At 42.3% G+C, this 25890-nt stretch overlaps 1 protein-coding gene across 1 annotated transcript in view; it reads right to left on the reverse strand.

Annotated features, from left to right (window-relative positions):
• The window catches only part of LOC126473704 (intraflagellar transport protein 172 homolog), a 358573-nt gene that overhangs the window by 132468 nt on the left and 200215 nt on the right, over positions 1–25890 (reverse strand). The window contains exons 17-20 of the mRNA XM_050100944.1: positions 18616–18818; positions 14520–14677; positions 14200–14344; positions 13872–14062 (exon numbers count right to left, since the gene is read on the reverse strand). Coding sequence (XP_049956901.1) covers positions 13872–14062; positions 14200–14344; positions 14520–14677; positions 18616–18818 — 697 coding nt within the window. The remainder of the gene's footprint in view (positions 1–13871; positions 14063–14199; positions 14345–14519; positions 14678–18615; positions 18819–25890) is intronic.

The raw sequence follows: 25890 nt of genomic DNA on the forward strand, positions 1-25890 counted from the left end.
GTAACCATTGATGCCACTTCCCTATACACAAATATTCCACATGACCAGGGCCTCGCTGTGATGGAGCACTTCCTTTCACGCCGATCACCTGCCACCCTACCTAAAACCTCGTTCCTCATTACCCTAGCCAGCTTCAACCTGACCCACAACTTCTTCACTTTTGAAGGACAGACATATCAACAATTGAAGGGAACAGCCACGAGTACCAGGATGGCTCCCTCGTACGCCAACCTATTCATGGGTCACTTAGAGGAAGCCTTCTTGGGTACCCATGCCTGCCAACCCAAAGTTTGGTACAGATTTATTGATGACATCTTCATGATCTGGACTCACAGTGAAGAAGAACTCCAGAATTTCCTCTCCAACCTCAACTCCTTTAGTTCCATCAGATTCACCTGGTCCTACTCCAAATCCCATGCCACTTTCCTTGACGTTGACCTCCATCTGTCCAATGGCCAGCTTCACACTTCCGTCCACATCAAACCCACCAACAAGCAACAGTACCTCCATTATGACAGCTGCCACCTATTCCACATCAAACGGTCCCTTCCCTACAGCCTAGGTCTTCGTGGCAAACAAATCTGCTCCAGTCCGGAATCCCTGAACCATTACACCAACAACCTGAAAACAGCTTTCACATCCCGCAACTACCCTCCCGACCTGGTACAGAAGCAAATAACCAGAGCCACTTCCTCATCCCCTCAAACCCAGAACCTCCCACAGAAGAACCACAAAAGTGCCCCACTTGTGACAGGATACTTTCCGGGACTGGATCAGACTCTGAATGTGGCTCTCCAGCAGGGATACGACTTCCTAAAATCCTGCCCTGAAATGAGATCCATCCTTCATGAAATCCTCCCCACTCCACCAAGAGTGTCTTTCCGCCATCCACCTAACCTTCGTAACCTCTTAGTTCATCCATATGAAATCCCCAAACCACCTTCCTTACCCTCTGGCTCCTACCCTTGTAACCGCCCCCGGTGTAAACCCTGTCCAATGCACCCTCCCACCAGCACCTACTCCAGTCCTGTACCCGGAAGGTGTACACGATCAAAGGCAGAGCCACGGGTGAAAGCACCCACGTGATTTACCAACTGACCTGCCTACACTGTGAAGCTTTCTATGTGGGAATGACCAGCAACAAACTGTCCATTCGCATGAATGGACACAGGCAGACAGTGTTTGTTGGTAATGAGGATCACCCTGTGGCTAAACATGCCTTGGAGCACGGCCAGCACATCTTGGAACAGTGTTACACCGTCCGGGTTATCTGTATACTTCCCACTAACACCAACATGTCAGAACTCCGGAGATGGGAACTTGCCCTTCAGTATATCCTGTCTTCTCGTTATCCGCCAGGCCTCAACCGCCGCTAATTTCAAGTTGCCGCCGCTCATACCTCACCTGTCTTTCAACAACATCTTTGCCTCTGTACTTCAGCCTCGACTGACATCTCTGCCCAAACTCTTTGCCTTTACAAATGTCTGCTTGTGTCTGTGTATGTGCGGATGGATATGTGTGTGTGCGCGAGTGTATACTTGTCCATTTTCCCCCCTAAGGTAAGTCTTTCTGCTCCTGGGATTGGAATGACTCCTTACCCTCTCCCTTAAAATCCACATCCTTTCGTCTTTCCCTCTCCTTCCCTCTTTCCTGACGAAGCAACCATTGGTTGCGAAAGCTAGAATTTTGTGTGTATGTATGTATTTGTTTGTGTTTCTATCGACCTGCCAGCGCTTTCGTATGGTAAGTCACATCAACTTTATTTTTTAATATATCTTTCCCGCGTGGAATGTTTCCCTCTATTATATTCATATCATTAATTTGAACCCAACAATCATGTTTGTTATTGTCACTACTGTTGCATTTCGAAATCTTTTCTGTCGTCTTATTTTCTCTTTCTGTTTTTGCCAGTAGGTTCACTTTGTATGCACCTTCTCCTTTTTACCGTAATCTACTATACAATTTTATCCCGCCTATATATACTCAATAATACGTAACCCATTTCCAAACCATAACCAATAAAATAATTTTTTTTTTTCCCCCCCCGCTTTCAACACTACCGCTGCTATAAAATCCACCATTTCTAGTTCACAAACAGTTCCTTTCACCTATTAAACAGTGGTTGGGAAAGGAGTGAGACAGCGTTGTAGCCTCTCCCCGATGTTATTCAATCTGTATATTGAGCAAGCAGTAAAGGAAACAAAAGAAAAAATCGGAGTAGGTATTAAAATTCATGGAGAAGAAGTAAAAACTTTGAGGTTCGCCAATGACATTGTAATTCTGTCAGAGACAGCAAAGGACTTGGAAGAGCAGTTGAACGGAATGGACAGTGTCTTGAAAGGAGGATATAAGATGAACATCAACAAAAGCAAAACGAGGATAATGGAATGTAGTCAAATTAAATCGGGTGATGCTGAGGGGATTAGATTAGGAAATAAGACACTTAAAGTAGTAAAGGAGTTTTGCTATTTAGGGAGTAAAATAACTGATGATGGTCGAAGTAGAGAGGATATAAAATGTAGACTGGCAATGGCAAGGAAATCGTTTCTGAAGAAGAGAAATTTGTTAACATCGAGTATAGATTTAAGTGTCAGGAAGTCGTTTCTGAAAGTATTTGTATGGAGTGTAGCCATGTAAGGAACTGAAACATGGACGATAACCAGTTTGGACAAGAAGAGAATAGAAGCTTTCGAAATGTGGTGCTACAGAAGAATGTTGAAGATTAGATGGGTAGATCACATGACTAATGAGGAGGTATTGAATAGAATTGGGGAGAAGAGGAGCTTGTGACACAACTTGACTAGACGAAGGGATCGGTTGGTAGGACACGTTCTGAGACATCGAGAGATCACCAATTTAGTATTGGAGGGCAGCGTGGAGGGTAAAAATCGTAGAGGGAGACCAAGAGATGAATACACTACGCAGATTCAGAAGGATGTAGGCTGCAGTAGGTACTGGGAGATGAAGAAGCTTGCACAGGATAGAGTAGCATGGAGAGCTGCATCAAACCAGTCTCAGTACTGAAGACCACAACAACAACAACAACAACATTAAACAACCAATTCGGCTAGTTCTAGTACTTTCGCTTTATTTCCATTTCCGTTTTTCCCACATCATTGATCATTTTTAGCCGCTCCCCACAGGTTTTAACGTCATTATTTCTTCGTCAGACAATTGTTAGCCTCATTCTCATAATCTTCCACCACAAAACCACTCCTTTTAATACATTTACACGTAGTTTTTTCGAAATTTTCCCGAATTTCTCCACCCTTTAACGTGTTTTGGAGGTAGCACAACCACCTAACCTTTATGCACATCGTTGTCTACAAACCCAAGTTCATCACAGGATCAACACAGCCCAACTTTTACCAACACTTTTTCGCCTTTTTTCACACCAGATCTCCAGTTGCTTTCTAGTTCACCTTTATCTCTCCCCATATATCTATTTTTTTCCATTTTCATTTCAGCCTCATGTTACACTTTCCGCCTTCTAATATCATGTCACTCTCACAACACCCCCACAATGACCCCATTAAGTTTTATTTACATTCCCTCCGCAAACATGCCTTCGCCCTAGCCAGATTACACTCCCATATTTTATTTTCTCAAGCTTGTCTGACATTTGGCATTACCCCCAAAGCCCTCACATATAAAGTTCCCATCTCTGGCTGTAATCCTTCTTTCCATCAGTCCCTATACCAGTTCCAAACTGAACAATCCATTGCCCTCACCCACCTAATCCTTCACCTACACATCAACTCAGCCAATGAACACATCCGTCAACTCCTATCCTTAATAAAAGTCCCCAATCTTTCCTCTCTCACATCCACACCGGCTGTTCAGAGCATCCTCCTACAGGCCAATCACATATTAGAACAGCATGCCACCCTCCACCTCAAAAAACTATCCAATCTCCAGGTTTCCCACCTCCGGAAAGGCACCCTTCACAACCTTTCCAGCAAACCTCAACCTCCTCTCATTGCACACAAACCCAGTCTCTTCCATCTACTCAATCTCCCACTTCCAGCTCCACTCCCTCCAAAACCTCAAAATTCCAATCAACACAATCTGGAACCACAACACCCCAATTCAGTAGTTAACCTTTCCTCCAAACCTCTCTCCCATTCTGAAACCTCTGTCCCATCCAAAGGCCTCACCTTCAGCCCTACTCCCAGATTCAACCAAACAGCCCTCGTCAAAGATTTACTGTCCTACACTCGTACTCTCTGCTGGAAATATCACTTTGCGACGAAGAAAAATGATCCTAATCCTACTCCTAATGATCCAACTCCCCAAGACACTATCCAAATTGAACCCTGCCTGGAACAGTTCTCTCCTCCGTCACAGCGGGTCCCACCTCCTCTTCCTCAAAATCACCCTCTCCAAACCTACCAGGAATTTCTGACTTCCAGCCTTGCCTCTCAATCCTTCTTAAAAAAAACCTTAATCCTACTCCCAACATCACTACTGCTGAAGCCCAGGCTATCCGTGATCTGAAGGCTGACCAATCCATCGCCATTCTTCCGGCGGACAAGGATTCCACGACCGTGGTACTTGATCGTCGGGAGTATGTGGCTGAGGGACTGCGTCAGCTTTCAGACAACACCACATACAAAGTTTGCCAAGGTAATCCCATTCCTGATGTCCACCGGAGCTTCAAGGAATTCTCAGAACCTTAGGCCCCCTACAAAACCTTTCACCTGACTCCATCAACCTCCTGACCCCACCGACACCCCGCACCCCTACCTTCTACCTTCTTCCTAAAATTCACAAACCCAATCATCCCGGCCGCCCCATTGTAGCTGGTTACCAAGCCGCCACAGAACGTATCTCTGCCTACATAGATCAACATCTTCAACCCATTACATGCAGTCTCCCATCCTTCATCAAAGACACCAACCACTTTCTCGAACGCCTCGAATCCTTACCCAATCCGTTACCCCCAGAAACCATCCTTGTAACCATTGATGCCACTTCCTTATACACAAATATCCCGCACGTCCAGGGCCTCGCTGCGATGGAGCACTTCCTTTCACGCCGATCACCTGCCACCTTACCTAAAACCTCTTTCCTCATTACCTTAGCCAGCTTCATCCTGACCCACAACTTCTTCACTTTTGAAGACCAGACGTACCAACAATTAAAGGGAACAGCCATGGGTACCAGGATGGCCCCTTCGTACGCCAACCTATTCACGGGTCGCTTAGAGGAAGCTTTCTTGGTTACCCAGGCCTGCCAACCCCAAGTTTGGTACAGATGTATTGATGACATCTTCATGATCTGGACTCACAGTGAAGAAGAACTCCAGAATTTCCTCTCCAACCTCAACTCCTTTGGTTCCATCAGATTCACCTGGTCCTACTCCAAATCCCATGCCACTTTCCTTGATGTTGACCTCCTCCTGTCAATGGCCAGCTTCACACGTCCGTCCACATCAAACCCACCAACAAGCAACAGACAGCTGCCACCCATTCCACATCAAACGGTCCCTTACCTACAGCCTAGGTCTTCGTGGCAAACGAATCTGCTCGAGTCCGGAATCCCTGAAGCATTACACCAACAACCTGACAACAGCTTTCGCATCCCGTATCTACCCTCCCTACCTGGTACAGAAGCAAATAACCAGAGCCACTTCCTCATCCTCTCAAACCCAGAACCTCCCACAGAAGAACCACAAAAGTGCCCCACTTGTGACAGGATACTTTCCGGGACTGGATCAGATTCTGAATGTGGCTCTCCAGCAGGGATACGACTTCCTAAAATCCTGCCCAGAAATGAGATCCATCCTTCATGAAATCCTCCCCACTCCACCAAGAGTGTCTTTCCGCCGTCCACCTAACCTTCGTAACCTCTTAGTTCATCCCTATGAAATCCCCAAACCACCTTCCCTACCCTCTGGCTCCTACCCTTGTAACCGCCCCCGGTGTAAAACCAGTCCCATGCACCCTCCCACCACCACCTACTCCAGTCCTGTAACCCGGTAGGTGTACACGATCAAAGGCAGAGCCACGTGTGAAAGCACCCACGTGATCTACCAACTGACCTGCCTACACTGTGACGCATTCTATGTGGGAATGACCAGCAACAAACTGTCCATTCGCATGAATGGACACAGGCAGACAGTGTTTGTTGGCAATGAGGATCACCCTGTGGCTAAACATGCCTTGGTGCACGGCCAGCACATCTTGGCACAGTGTTACACCGTCCGGGTTATCTGGATACTTCCCACTAACACCAACCTATCCGAACTCCGGAGATGGGAACTAGCTCTTCAATATATCCTCTCTTCCCGTTATCCACCAGGCCTCAATCTCCGCTAATTTCAAGTTGCCGCCACTCATACCTCACCTGTCATTCAACAACATCTTTGCCTCTGCACTTCTGCCTCGACTGACATCTCTGCCCAAACTCTTTGTCTTTAAATATGTCTGCTTGTGTCTGTATATGTGTGGATGGATATGTGTGTGTGTGCGAGTGTATACCCGTCCTTTTTTCCCCCTAAGGTAAGTCTTTCCGCTCCCGGGATTGGAATGACTCCTTACCCTCTCCCTTAAAACCCACATCCTTTCGTCTTTCCCTCTCCTTCCCTCTTTCCTGATGAGGCAACACAGTTTGTTGCGAAAGCTTGAATTTTGTGTGTATGTTTGTGTGTCTGTCGACCTGCCAGCACTTTCATTTGGTAAGTCACATCATCTTTGTTTATATATATATATATATATATATATATATGGTTATAATAGAGGGAAACATTCCACGTAGGAAAAATATATCTAAAAACAAAGTTCATGTGACTTACCAAAAGAAAGAACTGGCAGGTCGATAGACACACAAACAAACACAAACATACACACAAAATTCAAGCTTTCGCAACAAACTGTTGCCTCATCAGGAAAGAGGGAAGGAGAGGGAAAGACGAAAGGATGAAAGGATGTGGGTTTTAAGGGAGAGGGTAAGGAGTCATTCCAATCCCAGGAGCGGAAAGACTTACCTTAGGGGGAAAAAAGGACAGGTATACACTTGCACACACACACACACACACACACACACACACACACACACACACACACACACACACACACACACATATATCCATCCATACGTATACAGACACAAGCATATATATATATATATATATATATATATATATATATATATATATATATATATATATATATATAATAGAGGGAAACATTCCACATGGGAAAAATATATCTAAAAAGAAAGATGATGAAACTTACCAAACAAAAGCGCTGGCAGGTCGATAGACACACAAACAAACACAAACATACACACAAAATTCTAGCTTTCGCAACCAATGGTTGCCTCGTCAGGAAAGAGGGAAGGAGAAGGAAAGACAAAAGGATATGGGTTTTAAGGGAGAGGGTAAGGAGTCATTCCAATCCCGGGAGCGGAAAGACTTACCTTAGGGGGAAAAAAGGACAGGTATACACTCGCACACACACACATATCCATCCACACATACACAGACACAAGCAGACATTTGTAAAGGCAAAGAGTTTGGGCATTTTTTGGGCAGAGATGTCAGTCGGGGCGGATGTACAGAGGCAAAGATGAAGTTGAAAGACAGGTGAGGTATGAGCGGCGGCAAATTGAAATTAGAAATTAGCGGAGATTGAGGCCTGGCGGATAGCGACAAGAAAGGATATGCTGAAGGGCAAGTTCCCATCTCCGGAGTTCTGACAGGTTGGTGTTAGTGGGAAGTATCCAGATAACCCGGATGGTGTAACACTGTGCCAAGATGTGCTGGCCGTGCACCAAGGCATGTTTAGCCACAGGGTGATCCTCATTACCAACAAACACTGTCTGCCTGTGTCCATTCATGCGAATGGACAGTTTGTTGCTGGTCATTCCCACATAGAACGCTTCACAGTGTAGGCAGGTCAGTTGGTAAATCACGTGGGTGCTTTCACACGTGGCTCTGCCTTTGATCGTGTACACCTTCCGGGTTACAGGACTGGAATAGGTGGTGGTGGGAGGGTGCATGGGACAGGTTTTACACCGGGGGCGGTTACAGGGGTAGGAGCCAGAGGGTAGGGAAGGTGGTTTGGGGATTTCATAGGGATGAACTAAGAGGTTGCGAAGGTTAAGTGGACGGCGGAAAGACACTCTTGGTGGAGTGGGGAGGATTTCATGAAGGATGGATCTCATTTCAGGGCAGGATTTGAGGAAGTCGTATCCCTGCTGGAGAGCCACATTCAGAATCTGATCCAGTCCCGGAAAGTATCCTGTCACAAGTGGGGCACTTTTGGGGTTCTTCTGTGGAAGGTTCCGGGTTTGAGGAGATGAGGATGTGGCTCTGGTTATTTGCTTCTGTACCAGGTCGGGAGGGTAGTTACGGGATGCAAAAGCTGTTTTCAGGTTGTTGGTGTAATGGTTCAAGGATTCCGGACTGGAGCAGATTCGTTTGCCACGAAGACCTAGGCTGTAGGGAAGGGACCGTTTGATGTGGAATGGGTGGCAGCTGTCATAATGGAGGTACTGTTGCTTGTTGGTGGGTTTAATGTGGACGGACGTGTGAAGCTGGCCATTGGACAGGTGGAGGTCAACGTCAAGGAAAGTGGCATAGGATTTGGAGTAGGACCAGGTGAATCTGATGGAACCAAAGGAGTTGAGGTTGGAGAGGAAATTCTGGAGTTCTTCTTCACTGTGAGTCCAGATCACGAAAATGTCATCAATAAATCTGTACCAAACTTCGGGTTGGCAGGCCTGGGTAACCAGGAAGGCTTCCTCTAAGCGACCCATGAATAGGTTGGCATACGAGGGGGCCATCCTGGTACCCATGGCTGTTCCCTTTAATTGTTGGTATGTCTGGCCTTCAAAAGTGAAGAAGTTGTGGGTCAGGATGAAGCTGGCTAAGGTAATGAGGAAAGAGGTTTTAGGTAGGGCGGCAGGTGATCGGCGTGAAAGGAAGTGCTCCATCGCAGCGAGGCCCTGGACATGCGGAATATTTGTGTATAAGGAAGTGGCATCAATGGTTACAAGGATGGTTTCCGGGGGTAACAGACTGGGTAGGGATTCCAGGCGTTTGAGAAAGTGGTTGGTGTCTTTGATGAAGGATGGGAGACTGCATGTAATGGGTTGAAGGTGTTGATCTACGTAGGCAGAGATGCGTTCGGTGGGGGCTTGGTAACCAGCTACAATAGGACGGCCGGGATGATTGGGTTTGTGAATTTTGGGAAGAAGGTAGAAGGTAGGGGTGCGGGGTGTTGGTGGGGTCAGGAGGTTGATGGAGTTGGGTGAAAGGTTTTGTAGGGGGCCTAAGGTTCTGAGGATTCCTTGAAGCTCCGCCTGGACATCAGGAATGGGATTGCCTTGGCAAACTTTGTAAGTAGTGTTGTCTGAAAGCTGACGCAGTCCCTCAGCCACATACTCCCGACGATCAAGTACCACAGTTGTGGAACCCTTGTCCGCCGGAAGAATGACGATGGATCGGTCAGCCTTCAGATCACGGATAGCCTGGGCTTCAGCAGTGGTGATGTTGGGAGTAGGATTAAGGTTTTTTAAAAAGGATTGAGAGGCAAGGCTGGAAGTCAGAAATTCCTGGAAGGTTAGGAGAGGGTGATTTTGAGGAAGAGGAGGTGGGTCCCGCTGTGACGGAGGACGGAACTGTTCCAGGCATGGTTCAATTTGGATAGTGTCTTGGGGAGTTGGATCCTTAGGAGTAGGATTAGGATCATTTTTCTTCATGGCAAAGTGATATTTCCAGCAGAGAGTACGGGTGTAGGACAGTAAATCTTTGACGAGGGCTGTTTGGTTAAATCTGGGAGTGGGGCTGAAGGTGAGGCCTTTGGATAGGACAGAGGTTTCGGATTGGGAGAGAGGTTTGGAGGAAAGGTTAACTACTGAATTGGGGTGTTGGAACCACAAGTTTCATCATCTTTCTTTTTAGATATATATATATATATATATATACAGGGTGTTTTAAAAATGAGCGGTATATTTGAAACGGCAATACAAACTAAACGAGCAGCGATAGAAATACACCGTTTGTTGCAATATGCTTGGGACAACAGTACATTTTCAGGCGGACAAACTTTCGAAATTACAGTAGTTACAATTTTCAACAACAGATGGCGCTGCAAGCGATGTGAAAGATATAGACGACAACGCAGTCTGTGGGTGCGCCATTCTGTATGTCGTCTTTCTGCTGTAAGCGTGTGCTGTTCACAACGTGCAAGTGTGCTGTGGACAACATGGTTTATTCCTTAGAACAGAGGATTTTTCTGGTGTTGGAATTCCACCGCCTGGAACACAGTGTTGTTGCAACCAGATGAAGTTTTCAACGGAGGTTTAATGTAACCAAAGGACTGAAAAGCGATACAAAAAGGATCTGTTTGAAAAGTTTCAACGGACTGGGAACGTGACGGATGAACGTGCTGGAAAGGTAGTGCGACCGCGTACGGCAACCACAGAGGGCAACGCTCAGCTAGTGCAGCAGGTGATCCAACATCGGCCTCGGGTTTCCGTTCGCCGTTTTGTTGCGAAAGCTTGAATTTTGTGTGTATGTTTGTGTTTGTTTGTGTGTCTATCGACCTGCCAGCGCTTTTGTTCGGTAAGTCACCTCATCTTTGTTTATATATATATAGACACACACAAACACACACAAAAGCGCTGGCAGATCGATAGACACACAAACAAACACAAACATACATACAAAATTCTAGCTTTCGCAACCAAGGGTTGTACACATCGTTGTCTACCAACCCAAGTTCACCACAGGATCAACATAGCCCAGCTTATACCAACACTTTTTCGCCTTTCTTTTACCAGATCTCCAGTTACTTTCTAGTTCACCTTTATCTCTCCCCATATACTTTTATTTTCATTTTCATTTCAGCCTCATGTTACACTTTCCACCTTCTAATACCATGTCACCCTCACAACAACCCCACAATGACCCCATTAAGTTTTATTTACATTCCCTCCGCAAACTTGCCACTCCCTCCAAAACCTCAAAATTCCAATCAACACAATCTGGAACCACAACACCCCAATTCAGTAGTTAACCTTTCCTCCAAACCTCTCTCCCATTCTGAAACCTCTGTCCCATCCAAAGGCCTCACCTTCAGCCCTACTCCCAGATTCAACCAAACAGCCCTCGTCAAAGATTTACTGTCCTACACTCGTACTCTCTGCTGGAAATATCACTTTGCGACGAAGAAAAATGATCCTAATCCTACTCCTAATGATCCAACTCCCCAAGACACTATCCAAATTGAACCCTGCCTGGAACAGTTCTCTCCTCCGTCACAGCGGGTCCCACCTCCTCTTCCTCAAAATCACCCTCTCCAAACCTACCAGGAATTTCTGACTTTCAGCCTTGCCTCTCAATCCTTCTTAAAAAAAACCTTAATCCTACTCCCAACATCACCACTGCTGAAGCCCAGGCTATCCGTGATCTGAAGGCTGACCGATCCATCGTCATTCTTCCGGCGGACAAGGGTTCCACTACAGTGGTACTTGATCGTCGGGAGTATGTGGCTGAGGGACTGCGTCAGCTTTCAGACTACACCACATACAAAGTTTGCCAAGGTAATCCCATTCCTGATGTCCAGGCGGAGCTTCAGGGAATCCTCAGAACCTTAGGCCCAATACAAAACCTTTGACCTGACTCCATCAACCTCCGACACCACCGATACCCCGCACCCCTACCTTCTACCTTCTTCCTAAAATTCACAAACCCAATCATCCCGGCCGCCCCATTGTAGCTGGTTACCAAGCCCCCACAGAACGTATCTCTGCCTACGTAGATCAACACCTTCAACCCATTACATGCAGTCTCCCATCAAAGACACCAACCACTTTCTCGAACGCCTGGAATCCTTACCCAGTCTGTTACCCCCGGAAACCATCCTTGTAACCATTGATGCCACTTCTTTATACACAAATATTCCGCACGTTCAGGGCCTCGCTGCGATGGAGCACTTCCTTTCACGCCGATCACCTGCCACCCTACCTAAAGCCTCTTGCCTCATTACCTTAGCCAGCTTCATCCTGACCCACAACTTCTTCACTTTTGAAGGCCAGACATACCAACAATTAAAGGGAACAGCCATGGGTAGCAGGTTGGCTCCCTCCTACGCCAACCTTTTCATGGGTCGCTTAGAGGAAGCCTTCTTGGTTACCCAGGCCTGCCAACCCAAAGTTTGGTACAGATTTATTGATGACATCTTCATGATCTGGACTCACAGTGAAGAAGAACTCCAGAATTTCCTCTCCAACCTCAACTCCTTTGGTTCCATCAGATTCACCTGGTCCTACTCCAAATCCCATGCCACTTTCTTTGACGTTGACCTCCTCCTGTCAATGGCCAGCATCACACGTCCGTTCACATCAAACCCACCAACAAGCAACAGTACCGCCATTATGACAGCTGCCACCCATTCCACATCAAACGGTCCCTTTCCTACAGCCTAGGTCTTCATGGCAAACGAATCTGCTCGAGTCCGGAATCCCTGAAGCATTACACCAACTACCTGATAACAGCTTTCGCACCCTGCAACTACCCTCCCGACCTGGTTGCTCAGTCAGTTTTTCATTACAATTTTTTAATTTAAACTTTCCCATCAGCGTAATGAAAGAAAAAAAACTTTTGTAAATGTTATGCAAAAACTAATTACATTTACAATTCAATGTAAACTTAATCCTTACAAGCACATTTGCTGTAACTTAGGTGGTTTTTTAGTAAGGAGGCCAGACATATAAAATTAATTAATTGTTAACTTTATGCTGTTTAAGCTCACAAAATTGTGAGGTAAAATTTACACAAACATCAATTTTACAACTGATAAAAGCACAACCAAACTGAAGGCGTAATACCTCAGTCAATGAAAATTAAATAAGGTCGAAAATGGGAAATAATTTGTGTGGACACAAATTTTTGTACAGTGGTAGGAGGTAGTACCATGAACAACAAATTAAAAATCCTGACTGATGGTGGGTGAGGAAGCAGGTCCATTTGAAACTCACTTTTATGCTTGTTCCTTGAATATTTGAAAACTGTGGCCTCTAGAAAAAAATTATCCCAGTACAAAAGTAAATAATACTAAATTTCTTAGAAGAAAGGACTTATTCTTTTCTTCTCTAGAGCTAGTAGATTTGGGAAGAGAGTGAGAGAATACTGAAAATCTTGTGCAATGTGTGTGTGCTGAAGCTCAGTTGGTTTTTGCTGGCCAATTTGAGGTAGTTTCCCGACTTCATAGACCACAAGCCACCAATATCAAATTATTTGTTTCAACCTTCTCTACACCACTGTGGTAAATTGTACATACTTATTGTTTACATTCTGCAGGACAAAATTACGAGTGAGTGGGCTTAATGTAAATTAAATAGATGTAGGTTTTTTTTCTTTTTTAAAAAAATTGATCATTCAATACCTCAGCTTTATACAAGCAAAGATGGCCTCAGGCCCATTACCAAGCCTCTTCCTCACTTCTAACACACCAATATCTCCTGTTCATTTGGAAGAATAATTTTGACATCCTGCCCACCAAATTCAGTATTCCATAATCATGGGTGGGTATGTGTTCATAATTGGGGGGCGGGGGGGATGTTTACATCATACTGCATCACTATATATTCCCGTTTTACACATCAACTAATATTAGATTTTTCACTACCTGAAAACCACAAATTACTGGTACACATACTTTTCTATATTATTATCTCTCTCTCTCTCTATCTCTCTCTCTCACACACACACACACACACACACACTCACACACACACACACACACACACACACACACACACACACACACATACACAAAGAGAGAGAGAGAGAGAGAGAGAGAGAGAGAGAGGAAGGGGAGAAGGGAGGGAGAAGAGAGGGAACGATTGTGTGTCACTACCTGATCATATTGTTGGTGTTTCTTGTACATAGAGATGGCAGCATCTGGTTCAGATACAGAGAGATACAGTTTCTCTGCTTCTTTTAGTTTTCCTTGTTTCTCCATATCTTTTGCCTGGTTGATATACATGAGAGACACTTTTTCTGAGTCTAAGTACTTAGTAGCCAAACGATGAGCCATTTCCCATTCACCTGACAAGACAAACCATATTTTACATGTGAATACAGCAACCTGCTAAGGACATGTTGTAGAAAACATACGATATAGAGCCTTATAAAGCAGTTTTAAATATTAAAGTATAAAGCTGCAGAATATTTTTGAAAGTTACCTGCTTGATTGTACATATCTATTGCATCCTGGAACATACCAGCTTGAAGAAACATTTGTTCAGCTGTTGAGAAGTCCCTCATTGAAACAAAATGTTGTGCTAATGTTGCATAGTGTTTGGAAACTGCTTCTGTATCATCAATTACCTACAGGAAACAACAAAAAAGTGTACACTATACAGATTATTCACAAATCTTCTTATGCTCAAATAGCTTCATTTCAAAAGCAATGTTTGGAATGATAACTAGCATGTTTTAACTAAATAATATGATATGAAAAATGCCTGAAGCTACATAGCTGGGAAACTTGAAAAAGTCTTACCTGAATTATCTGTACAGCTTTTCTCCACTGCTTTCCATCCATAGCTGCTTGTAGTGCCTTTAAGGTTTTGCCTGCTTCTATATAATGATTTATAGCTGCATCTAACTGCTTATTTGAAACAAGGAAGTCACCCCACTGCTCTTCCAAAATAATGACATCTGCATCATGAAACATAGTTACACCTCAAAATTACTGATAAAAAAAAAATTGTTTTGCAAAATTATTACACGTTTCATAGTAATTATTACAAGCACCCCATTTAGATATGCATAAGGCATTTCAATCAATAGTACCAAAGGAATAAATCATGCAAATTACACACATAATGAATGTCATTAAAGGTTGAGTATGGTTCTTTGAAGTCAGTTGTGTATGTTTTACATGTTTTAGGAAAAATTCTCCTTTTAGAGTAAATAAAAGTAGTAATTTACTTATTTGTCTTTACATACATATTACATTGATACTTTCATGCATGCGTCATGCTATGACGTGAACAAGTCAAAGAATATATAAATGTAAACTGCATAAACATGAAACAAAGGAAAGTATAGTTGATTTACACAAACAGTTACAGGGAAAAAAAACAACATAACTCTAGAACAAAACGAAAGCAAAGTGGAGAGAGAGACAGAAAGAGAGAGAGAAAAGAAGAAGAAGATAAGATCGCACAAGGACTAGCACATTTTGCAACAATACATAAAAAACAATAAAATATACACATAAAAAGTCTACACATCTGTTAAAAAATTCACATAAATAAGAAGTTTTATCAAGGAAATACATCTTTATTTTACTTTTAAATAATGCACTATTACTATGTAGACTTTTGATGTTATTTGACAATTAATGCAAAATTAAATTCTGGAATACTGCACACGTTTCTGTGCCAGAGCTAGATTTTTGAAATCACAAACAGAACATGGATTGTAGGACTGATGTCAGTTTAACCAACCACAAGATAAATTTAATATCAGATGCAAAAAAAGTGGAAATAAGAGTACCACAAGGCAGTATTCAAGGTCCCTTATTGTTTCTTGTCTACATAAACGATTTTCACATGTCAGATGGGGCAGCAAAGGCCATAATATTCACCGATGACACTAGTGAGATAATAGGTGCACCAAAGCAAATGGTGCAAACGACTACTGATCAAGTAATATTTAAATATGTCTGCTTGTGTCTGTGTATGTGCGGATGTATATGTGTGTGTGTGTGTGTGTGTGTGTGTGTGTGTGTGTGTGTGTGTGTGTGCAAGTGTATACCTGTCCTTTTTTCCCCCTAAGGTAAGTCTTTCCGCTCCCGAGATTGGAATGACTCCTTACCCTCTCCCTTAAAACCCACATCCTTTCGTCTTTCGTCTTTCCCTCTCCTTCCCTCTTTCCTGATGAGGCAACAGTTTGTTGCAAAAGCTTGAATTTTGTGTGTATGTTTGTGTTTGTTTGTGTGTCTATCGACCTGCCAGCGCTTTCGTTTGGTAAGTCACATCATCTTTGTTTTTAGATACATTATTATTATTACTTATTTATATAACTTTTTTATCAAACCCCTACTCTGTTTTATCTAAGTAATCCTTCAATGTATTAAATGTATTGCGTAACAGGTACTTTTTAACTGCCTTTATAAATAAGTGTATTTTTGAAATTTCTTTAATCTCTTTTGGTAATTTATTGTACAGTTTTATTCATTGATAGAAAATGTTGTTTTGAGTTTTATGTTTATTTTTTCTTGATAAATGTAAGTTGAGTCTGTCTCTTATGGCATGGCCATGGACAAAGTTGTAGTTACCAATGTTATTTTATGTGTACAGCTGACTGGTAAATGTTTTCACATGGAGCAGTTAAAATCCCCAGTGTTTTGAACAGATCTTTACAATGAGCTTGACTAGTATTTTTGGTTTATTCTTATGGCTCTTTACTGGAGTTTGAAAATTGTGTTCATATTTTGTGTGTTTGTTCCCCAAAAAAGAATGCCACAGCTAAGAATTGAGTGTACATATGAATAATATGTAACTAAAAGACACTGCATGTTACACGCTGATGATAGGACTCTTAAGGACATAACATGCTGATGACATTCTGTTTGCAATTACCTTTGTGTGTTCACACCACTTCAACTGAGAAGCAATATCCATTCCTAGAAATTACACAGTCTATACAGGTGCTATCTACATTTAATTTAACATTGCCATTTTTCCCTGTTCAAACTGAAATTCATGGCATTAGTTATTTTCAATGTCACTTTATTGCTTATTCACCAATCATAAACTTCCTTGAGAGTTTCATTTGCTTTCTCGGCAAGGAGTTCTCTTGTTTTCTCAGTAACTATAATATTGCTGTCATCAGCAAAGAGTATTTTTTCACCATGAGTAACACTACTGGGAAAGTCAATAATATATATCAGGAATAGTATTGGTCCTAATATGCCACCTTGCAGAACCCCTATATTAATGTATTTTGGTTCTGATAAGTATTTTACTAAATGTTTAGATCTGTTTGAAGTATGTATTGTATTGAATTGAAGATAAATGCTATGGATAAGAATGGTATAAAGAGTTGTATACATACAAAAGAAAAGTAAATAAATGAACAAATAGTATGTACTATAACTGCTGGTGTCTATGCTTCCGTGCAACAGATGATAAGGAGTACCAAAAACTAAGTACTAACAAAACAAAATATGATACTGTTCAAGGTAAATGATACTTTGATTTAAGATGAAAAAATGTGAGGCATATATATGATCACACTATCATTATAAACAATTAAAAGCTGTGAGTGTGATATTAGGAATATTAGGAATTAAATGAGTTTTGAATTGAAAATCAACAAAAACCTACTGACATAATCTCTAGAGTTAAGCAGTGATGTTACATATGATATTAGAAGTAAGTACCAAAGGAATCAAAACATAAAAACTTCAGGTGTGAATATTAACAATAAAAGGAAAAAGATAAGACTGCTACTCACCATAAAGATGACAGGCTGAGTTGCAGACAGGCGCAATGAAAAGACTGTCCCACATTTAGCTTACAGCCCAAGCTTTCTTCATAAAAGGAAACACACATTTTATACACATTCACTCACACAAGCAAGCACGCGCACACAGACATCATCTGTCTCAGCGGGGGAAGTATGTGGTGTTACATACCACTCTAGTAAACTGATGTGTACCTCTTTGTCTACTTGGCTGACAAATGATGGTCATGATATTTATACAGTATAGTGAATTATTAATGAAGCGTATGAAACTGTTTGGTGGTTTTGTTATTTGTTTTTGCATGTTACGAGTGTACAGAATGTTGCTCCAGAACTTCAAGGTGAGACTTCACAAGACAAAGTAGTAACTAAGTGGGCTTTTGTGTATGTTCCATGTATCATCATCCCATGCTAAAGTAATGCAACACGCCAGAACAAATGCATGCACTGTAACAATATGGTGCGACATACGTGCAGAAACAAAAAAAAGACATATGAGATTCATTCATGTTATAATTTTATGTCACAGTTTGAGAACGCAATTTATATGTGTCTTCCCTATGTTTTAAAGCTTCGAATAGAAGAAGTTTTTGTATTTTTGTGACAGTGTATGGAGATAGTAACAGAAGGAAGTCTTTGTGTTTATTAAGGAGAGTCCCATACATATTGAGGTATTTCAGTTCCAACATACTCAAAACCCGTAATACCACAAAAGTCCGATCCAGCTGCAATGACACGGTCATAATACATTATTTCAGGTGCAAAAGTTAAAGCTACGAAAAGTTGGGAAAACTCAAATCTGGAAATACTTACACCTATACAGGGAACATAACAAATTCATATTTACATTTTATGATATAATAATATTCCAGTACATTACAGCAGGCATAAGGCAAAAAAATAATATTGTCACAGATGATCAGGACTCATTTACCATGGCAATTAAAAAAAATTATAACAACACTATTTCTCACTTTAAATTTCAAAGAAAAATTTACTATTGTATATCAGAAATATTATTTTTTATCCATGACATTTTCAAAGTGCATAAATATTAACATTCATTTGGACATTTTTTCCACATAAAGGTACAAAAACTTTATAAGTACTTGAACTCATACCTGATGGTGCCACATATCGTGCCAATTCAATAGCTTTCGCAAATGCATTTCCTCTTCTGTAGTACTGGAAGGCTTTTTCTGTGTCATTTACTTTCTCACACAGATCACCAGCCTGCTCATACAATTGAGCTTTCACTAAAGCAGTGATCACTCTTGAAACAATTTCTTCATTTTGTAGCAGTTCATAATTATTCTGCAACAATCTAACCAATATGGAGGTGACAGAAGCTATATTCTAGTAATTATTCAATAGCACAATAGGTTGACACAATCTTCATCCAAATATGCATATAAATTGTATAAATATATGTCAAATGCATGTGCCTCCTTTGAAATAACGAACTGATGTGACAAAAAAAGAAATATTGTCAATATCAGTATTCATGGGCCATCTAGAGGAATCCTTCCTAAAAACCCAGAATCCTAAACCCCTCACCTGGTTCAGTTTCATTGGTGACATGTTTGCTATCTGCATTGAAGGTGAGGACACCTTACTCACATTCTTCCAGAACCTCAACAACTTCTCCCCCATTTGCTTCACCTGGTCCTACTCAAACCAACAAGCCACCTTCCTAGATGTTGACCTCCACCTCAGAGATGGCTACATCAGTACCTCCATCCATATCAAACCTACTAATCACCAGCAATACCTCCACTTCGACAGCTGCCACCCCTTCCGCTGTCACCCATTCCATACCAAGAAGTCCCTTCTGTAAAGCCTAGCCACCCGTGGTCATCACATCTGCAGTGATAAGCAGTCCCTCTCAAAATATACTGAGGGTGGTCTCCCTGAAGCCTTCACTGACCGTAATTATCCTCTCATCCTTGTACAAAAACAAATCTCCCATGCCTTATCTTTCCAGTCTCCCACCACCTCCCAAAGTCCCACAGTCCGGCCACAGAGGAGCATTACCCTCATAACTCAGTACCATCCGGGACTGGAGCAACTGAATTACATCTCGTCATGCCCTGAAATGAGAAATGTCCTGCCCACTACCCTTTCCACCCCTCCTACCGCGGTATTCCGCCATCCATCAAACCTACACCATATACTCGTCCATCCTTACACAATTCCTGCTCCCAATCCATTACCTCATGGCTCATACCCCTGTAATAGACCTAGATGCAAGACCTGTCCCATACATCCTCCCACCACCACCTACTCCAGTCCGGTCACTAACATCGCCTATCCCATCAAGGGCAGTGCTACCTGTGAAACCAGTCATGTGATTTACAAGCTAAGCTGCAACCACTGTGCTGCATTCTATGTAGGCATGACAACCAACAAGCTGCCTGTCCGCACGAATGGCCACCGAGAGACTGTGGCCAAAAAACAAGTGGACCACCCTGCTGCTGAACACGCTGCTAAACATGATACCCCTCTTCTCAATGACTGCTTCACAGCCTCTGGCATATGGACCCTTCCCACCAACAGCAACTTTCAACAGCAACTTTCCTGAATTGCGCAGGTGGGAACTTTCCCTGCAGTACACCCTACGTTCCCGTAACCCTCCTGGCCTAAACCTTTCTTAGTCACTGTCCTCACCCATCCAGCCCCTTCCCTGTTCCCATTCCAGCACTACACAGCCGTCATTTCACCGCCACACCCAGTCTTTTAATTTCTTTTTATTTATCTCCTTTCTGCTACTTCCCCCTCCCCCCTCTGCACCTTCTCTCCTGCCCTCCATCTAAACTGCAACACTTAACTGTCCGCCACTCTCACCATACTATCCCTCCCCCACCCCGCCCCAGCCTCCTCCTTACCGCCACCCAGTCGCCACTACCATCACGCACTGGTGCTGCTGCTCGCAGTGTGGTTTCAGTTCTCCGAGACTGCTAACATGTGTGCTAGTTGCGATTTGCGTGAGTGTGTGTGTGCGTGTGTGTACGTGTGTTTACTGCTGACAAAGGCCTTAATGGCCAAAAGCTATAATTGTGTGAATCTCTTTGTTGGGCCTATCGTGACTCAGCATCTCTGCTATATCTTGAGTGGCAACTTTCCTTCTCTGGTATTGTTACATTCTATCCTGGATTTTCCATTGTTTGATTTTTGCCTGACGGCTTTTCTTCAATCCTAACCCTGTGCTGCTTTCCTTTGTAACAACTTTCTTTTGCATTGCTATACTATGTCCATCCTTCTTTCTTTTCTCTCTTATGTTTCTCTTGTTGCCTTACGAACCGCACTGCATGCTCTACTTATGAGCCACACTGTATCAACCATCTCAGCCACATGCAACAGACAGCCTCAAGACCACGCTGATTGTTGGTGCACCATCTTATGCCCCACATTACTCCCGCCAATATAATTAAGCCTTCAAACTGATCACGCTCCCTGTGTCAGTTCCCGTATTTTTGCATGTTATCCCCTGCACTTTTCCAGTGCCATACGATCTTACATCTCTAACTACGAACCCCTCCCCACCCCCCACACTTTCTCCGTTCCGTTCCATCCCTGTTCGCACCCACTAAATCCACCTCCTGCCGTCCCCCTTCTTTACGCTTATCCGCCCTCAAAGCTGCTACCCATAGTAATATACATATATTTATTAATCATTAGTTATTCTTTACTTTGACCCTTGTGACTTCTCACCAATTTTAGTGAGTTTTCGCCTTCCACTATCATTGTCTTCCTTAGATATCAACCAAGCCCAATCCTCCTTGCAGTACCTTCTCTCCATCCACAAAATTCTCCTGCTATGTAATCCCAAATTCCTGGAACCCATAACACACATTGAAACTCTTGCCCTGCAGGAACTTGAGCGACATACACAACGCCACCTCAAAAAGCTCTCCATCCTGCTCACCCTACTCCCACCTTGGAGTACCACTGTCCACCACTTCTACAACAACGTCCAAACCTCCCCCATGCCCACTCACAGCTGACAAACCCTATCTTGCTAACCTACTACACTCACCCCACCCTCCAAAACTCCCTCCCACCACCACACAGGACCCAAAACCTAAACAGACCCACAAGACCATTATGAAACTTTCCTCTAGAAACCTTAGCCCCACAGAAATATCAGTCCTTTCCAAAGGCCTCACTTTTTGCCCCACTCCCAAATTCAACAATGTAGGACTAGTTAAAGACCTTCTCTCCTTCTCCGGGTCCCTACAGTGGAAACACTTTTTCGCCACCAACCTGACCATTCAGACTCAACCAAAGACCAATATTGAACCTTGCCTAACTCAGTTCATTCCTCCCTCACACTGCCTCCAAACCGCCCCCTGTTAACTTTCCAGAATTTCTTAACCTCGAACCTTGCCTCACCATCATTCCCCGAATCCCTCGATATGCAAACTAACCTTACATCTGCAGAAAGAACCGCAGTCCACCATCTAAAAACTGATCCCAACCTTATAATCCTACCTGCAGACATAGGCTCCACCAGTGTTGTTTTGATCCGTGAGGATTACATGGCAGAATGACTCCGTCAGCTGTCAGATACTTCCACCTACAAACCATTCCAGTAACCCAGAAGGATCTCCAGTCACTACTCAAATCCTTAGGCCCATCCCAGAACCTCTCCCCAGAGTCCATCTCTCTTCTTACCCCTACCACTCCCTGCACTCTCACCTTCTACATGCTCCCTAAAGTCCATAAAGCCAACCACCCACGAAGCCCCATTGTGGCCGGTTACTGTGTCCAACACTTTCAATCTATTAGCCGGAACCTATCCTTCTATATAAAAGATACCAACCATTTCCTTGACCGACTCTCCACTGTTCCTGTCACTAACGTGACTCAGCATCTCCACAATATGGTGAGTGGCAACTTTCCTTCTCTGGTATTGTAACATTAGGTTTTAAAATACTTGTCACATGGTACCTTGATCTTAGTTTCACCTCCACATGTTGGCCTCCCCCGTAAAACTTACCTAGCAGCAAGGTCTTTCTTTCTCTACTCATCTCAGTGTCAGACCTCTCTAGTAAATTCTTATTGATGATCTGCTGCACCATAGTTTCTTCTACAGCTAATGAGGCTCCTCTCTTTCAACAGGCAGAATTCTGTATCTGTCCTTTAGCTCCATAGTAACAAAACTACACAAACTATTCCCCATTTTCCATCTCTTGTCACATTTTCCCACATCGCACTTTCTCCCCCCCCCCCCCCCCCCCTGCCCCCCCTTCCACTGCTCTATCTCAATTTTTGCAGTCTCAGACTCTACCTGTAGGGCACAAATCTTCAGCTTTTGTCCTGCAATATTCCTGTCTTTTAAACACAATCTACAAATTCATAGAACAACCTCACTAGGAAACTCTTACTTTGTCACATTGCCATCAGTCCAATGGAACTACAATACACAAATTCCACACACAAATACTAAACTGTAAACCAACCTATGACAAACTGCACATTTGCCACTCATGGCACAGTGACAAAATGGCACAAACATGTTCAGTACAATATTGTGTTGGGACCTGTTCAAAAATCTTTGTATTTTTACTACATCATTTGAGGTTTTTTACAAAAACAGTGGGAAAGCCAGTCAATATACACCCAACATCCCAGAAAATATGGCAAATCTGATTTGAAATGTTGGTAAGAGATTAAATTTGAAGAGCTAAGAAAATGGATGTGGCTGAGAGGACTGTTGGCATTTTCAAAGAAAGTCTATGTCGGGCTAAAAGGAGGAATAAACAAGGAGAAAGGAAACAACAAGCATATGTTGAAGAAAATGAAAAAGCAACATTAGAAAACACGAAATATAATATGATGTCATAAAGAGAAAATAATAATAGGAATTGGGAAAGAAATGGCAGAAATGGGTAGAAGCAGGAGACTGAAAAATGATCCACAGAAAATTAGCCCAATTTTATACATGCGAATGGTACGAATGAAGCACTTGTGTAGAAACAGGATCCTACTTTCCTTGTTCTCAGTTAATAGTGCTGGAGGAAGAGACAAACTAAATAAATAAATCTACATCATAATGTAATGACCAAGGTTAGAGCAGTTGTCTGAGAGAGTGTCCTATGCAGCACGGTCTTACATTTGACCGTTAAAGACTGTATTCCATTCACTCTCACTTACAGTTCAGTCAGCATCAAGCTGACATAGAAACTGAGAAAAAGGTTGCACATCTGTTGTGCCAAGTGTCAACAACTAGCTAACTTCCCAGTGATGAAACAACTCTTACAAGTGATGGGCTGCAATGAATAGTGGTATAGACTACACAGCATAAGATTTTCAGCAGGGGTAATTACAAGAATGTGAATCCTGTGGTGAAGAAATAGGCTGAGGACATGCACAGTTTCACAAAGATGTTACTGGCCAGAAACATGCTAGTCTGGATGGTGCAAGGAGAATATTATGTAGGTGAACTTTTAAAAGCATGAATTCAAGCAGGGCAGAAATCATGTTATGGCCAAAAAACATACAAAACATATAGTTTTCACAAAAAACTATTCTTTTGGCATTTTAACTACTGTTTTCCATTAAAAACAAACAAAAGTAATATTAAAAGAAAGGTAGATGTAAATGATAGATAACATGTGATATGAAAGTATCTTGTGTAAAACTGAGAAAAACTTTCTAAAGCAGAAGAAAAGCTGTAGTCAAGAGATAAAACATCACCACCAACGTATTGCAAAATCCATCAATCTGTTTTCAAAACAGCATAACACATGTACTGTACACAAATACTCCAAGAATACAGTGAAAACAATTTGGAGCACTAATAAACAAGAATAACAGCTGTAGAAGAAATGATAACACATTGAAATCAAAGACTACCAATTTAAATGATTACTTCTTCGCAGCAGTAACAAATTTGAATGAATGAATTTTAAACATGCTTTTGGAACATCAAATATAAATGCGTAACATGTAATGCAACAGGTACTGTTTATAACAGTGACAGCATTATTTAAATAATATGGCACCTTAAGGAGATGACAAAAATGTAACTGTAGGTTAAATGTCAGTTTTGTCATGCAGATATTAAACTACAAGTAGGAGGCAAATTGCAACTAACTGTCATAACTAATGATGCAGCAGCTTGTATTTAAAGTACCAGTATTTGTGTTGATTTCACTATTTCAAACTTGGTTTAAATAATAGCTATAGTAGATTACAGCTGGTTAATTATCAATGTAGGTTCTAACAGTTACTCTACATTAATTAATGTATAACTTAACTCAGTCCACATTCCAGAAGATTCTCCTTCATTGTAGGATACACAGAGCAAAATGAATGACTGAATTAATCATGCTGCTTAAAAGTAGTATGTGATCTGCCTATGACGGTGTTTCTGGCAGAGTATTAAAGTGACTAGATAGGACTAACATTGCAGTCTGCCTGTGAATAGTCAGTTTGTTGAGACATATTTCCTGACAAACCTAAATACGCAATAGTGACTCATCTATAAAAATTGGAATAAGCAAATCACCTTTAACTGCAGATGTGTTTCACTCTGTTCAAATTATTCAAATATTTTAGAGAATGAAGACTACAATGGATTACTGACTATTTTTTTCAAAGCAGAGTCAACTGATTCACAGACTGACTTTCATGAAGTATTTTCCCTGTATGATCTCATAAATCAAGTCCCAACAGAGTTATATAACAAAAGCTAAGTTGTTACAACATGCTACGATCTTGCACGATTTAAGTGTATGGATCATAATATTGTACTTCTGAAAAAAATCTGTTCTGCCGTTAATGACATCCCTCTTGTAGGTATGGTGTATTACCTTCATAAAATAACACAGACAATGGGGGATCTTCTATCTCTTCATACCAAAGATACAGACTCTTCAACCATAGAGCTGACCAACTATAAAACTTATGTCACAATCTTGAGGACAGTAATAACTACATGACAACAGCCAAGGCCACAATCCTTGGACATGAGTTGTACTACTAGGGCATTTTATATGTAACTTTTCACAATCTGGTTCAACATTTCAGCTCTAGAATCCTTATGCAGATTCCAAGCTTACAGGGAGTGGTAACAACAACAACATTAAGATGTCACTCTTGTCTGCCATTTTTATGGATAGATCGAACTTCTGCATACTTCAGCCTGTCCAGAAAGCAGCCTGCACCAAATGATTAATTTATTATGTGACAGAGCCGGGGTGCAATATTATCACATTCTGAAAACATTCACAGGATTTCTTGTCAGACTCACCACTGGCTGCTAGTTGTCCACAACCACCATTATTCTGGTCCCCTCATTTGGAGATGACAGAACCTGTCTTCATGGCATCTAGAGTTCAATGTTTCAAACTCCTCCTTGAGAAAACACACTGCGGGTGGACAAGTCATCA

Source organism: Schistocerca serialis, chromosome 4 (genome assembly GCF_023864345.2).
Source record: "Schistocerca serialis cubense isolate TAMUIC-IGC-003099 chromosome 4, iqSchSeri2.2, whole genome shotgun sequence".
In the NCBI taxonomy this organism is placed as follows: domain Eukaryota; kingdom Metazoa; phylum Arthropoda; class Insecta; order Orthoptera; family Acrididae; genus Schistocerca; species Schistocerca serialis.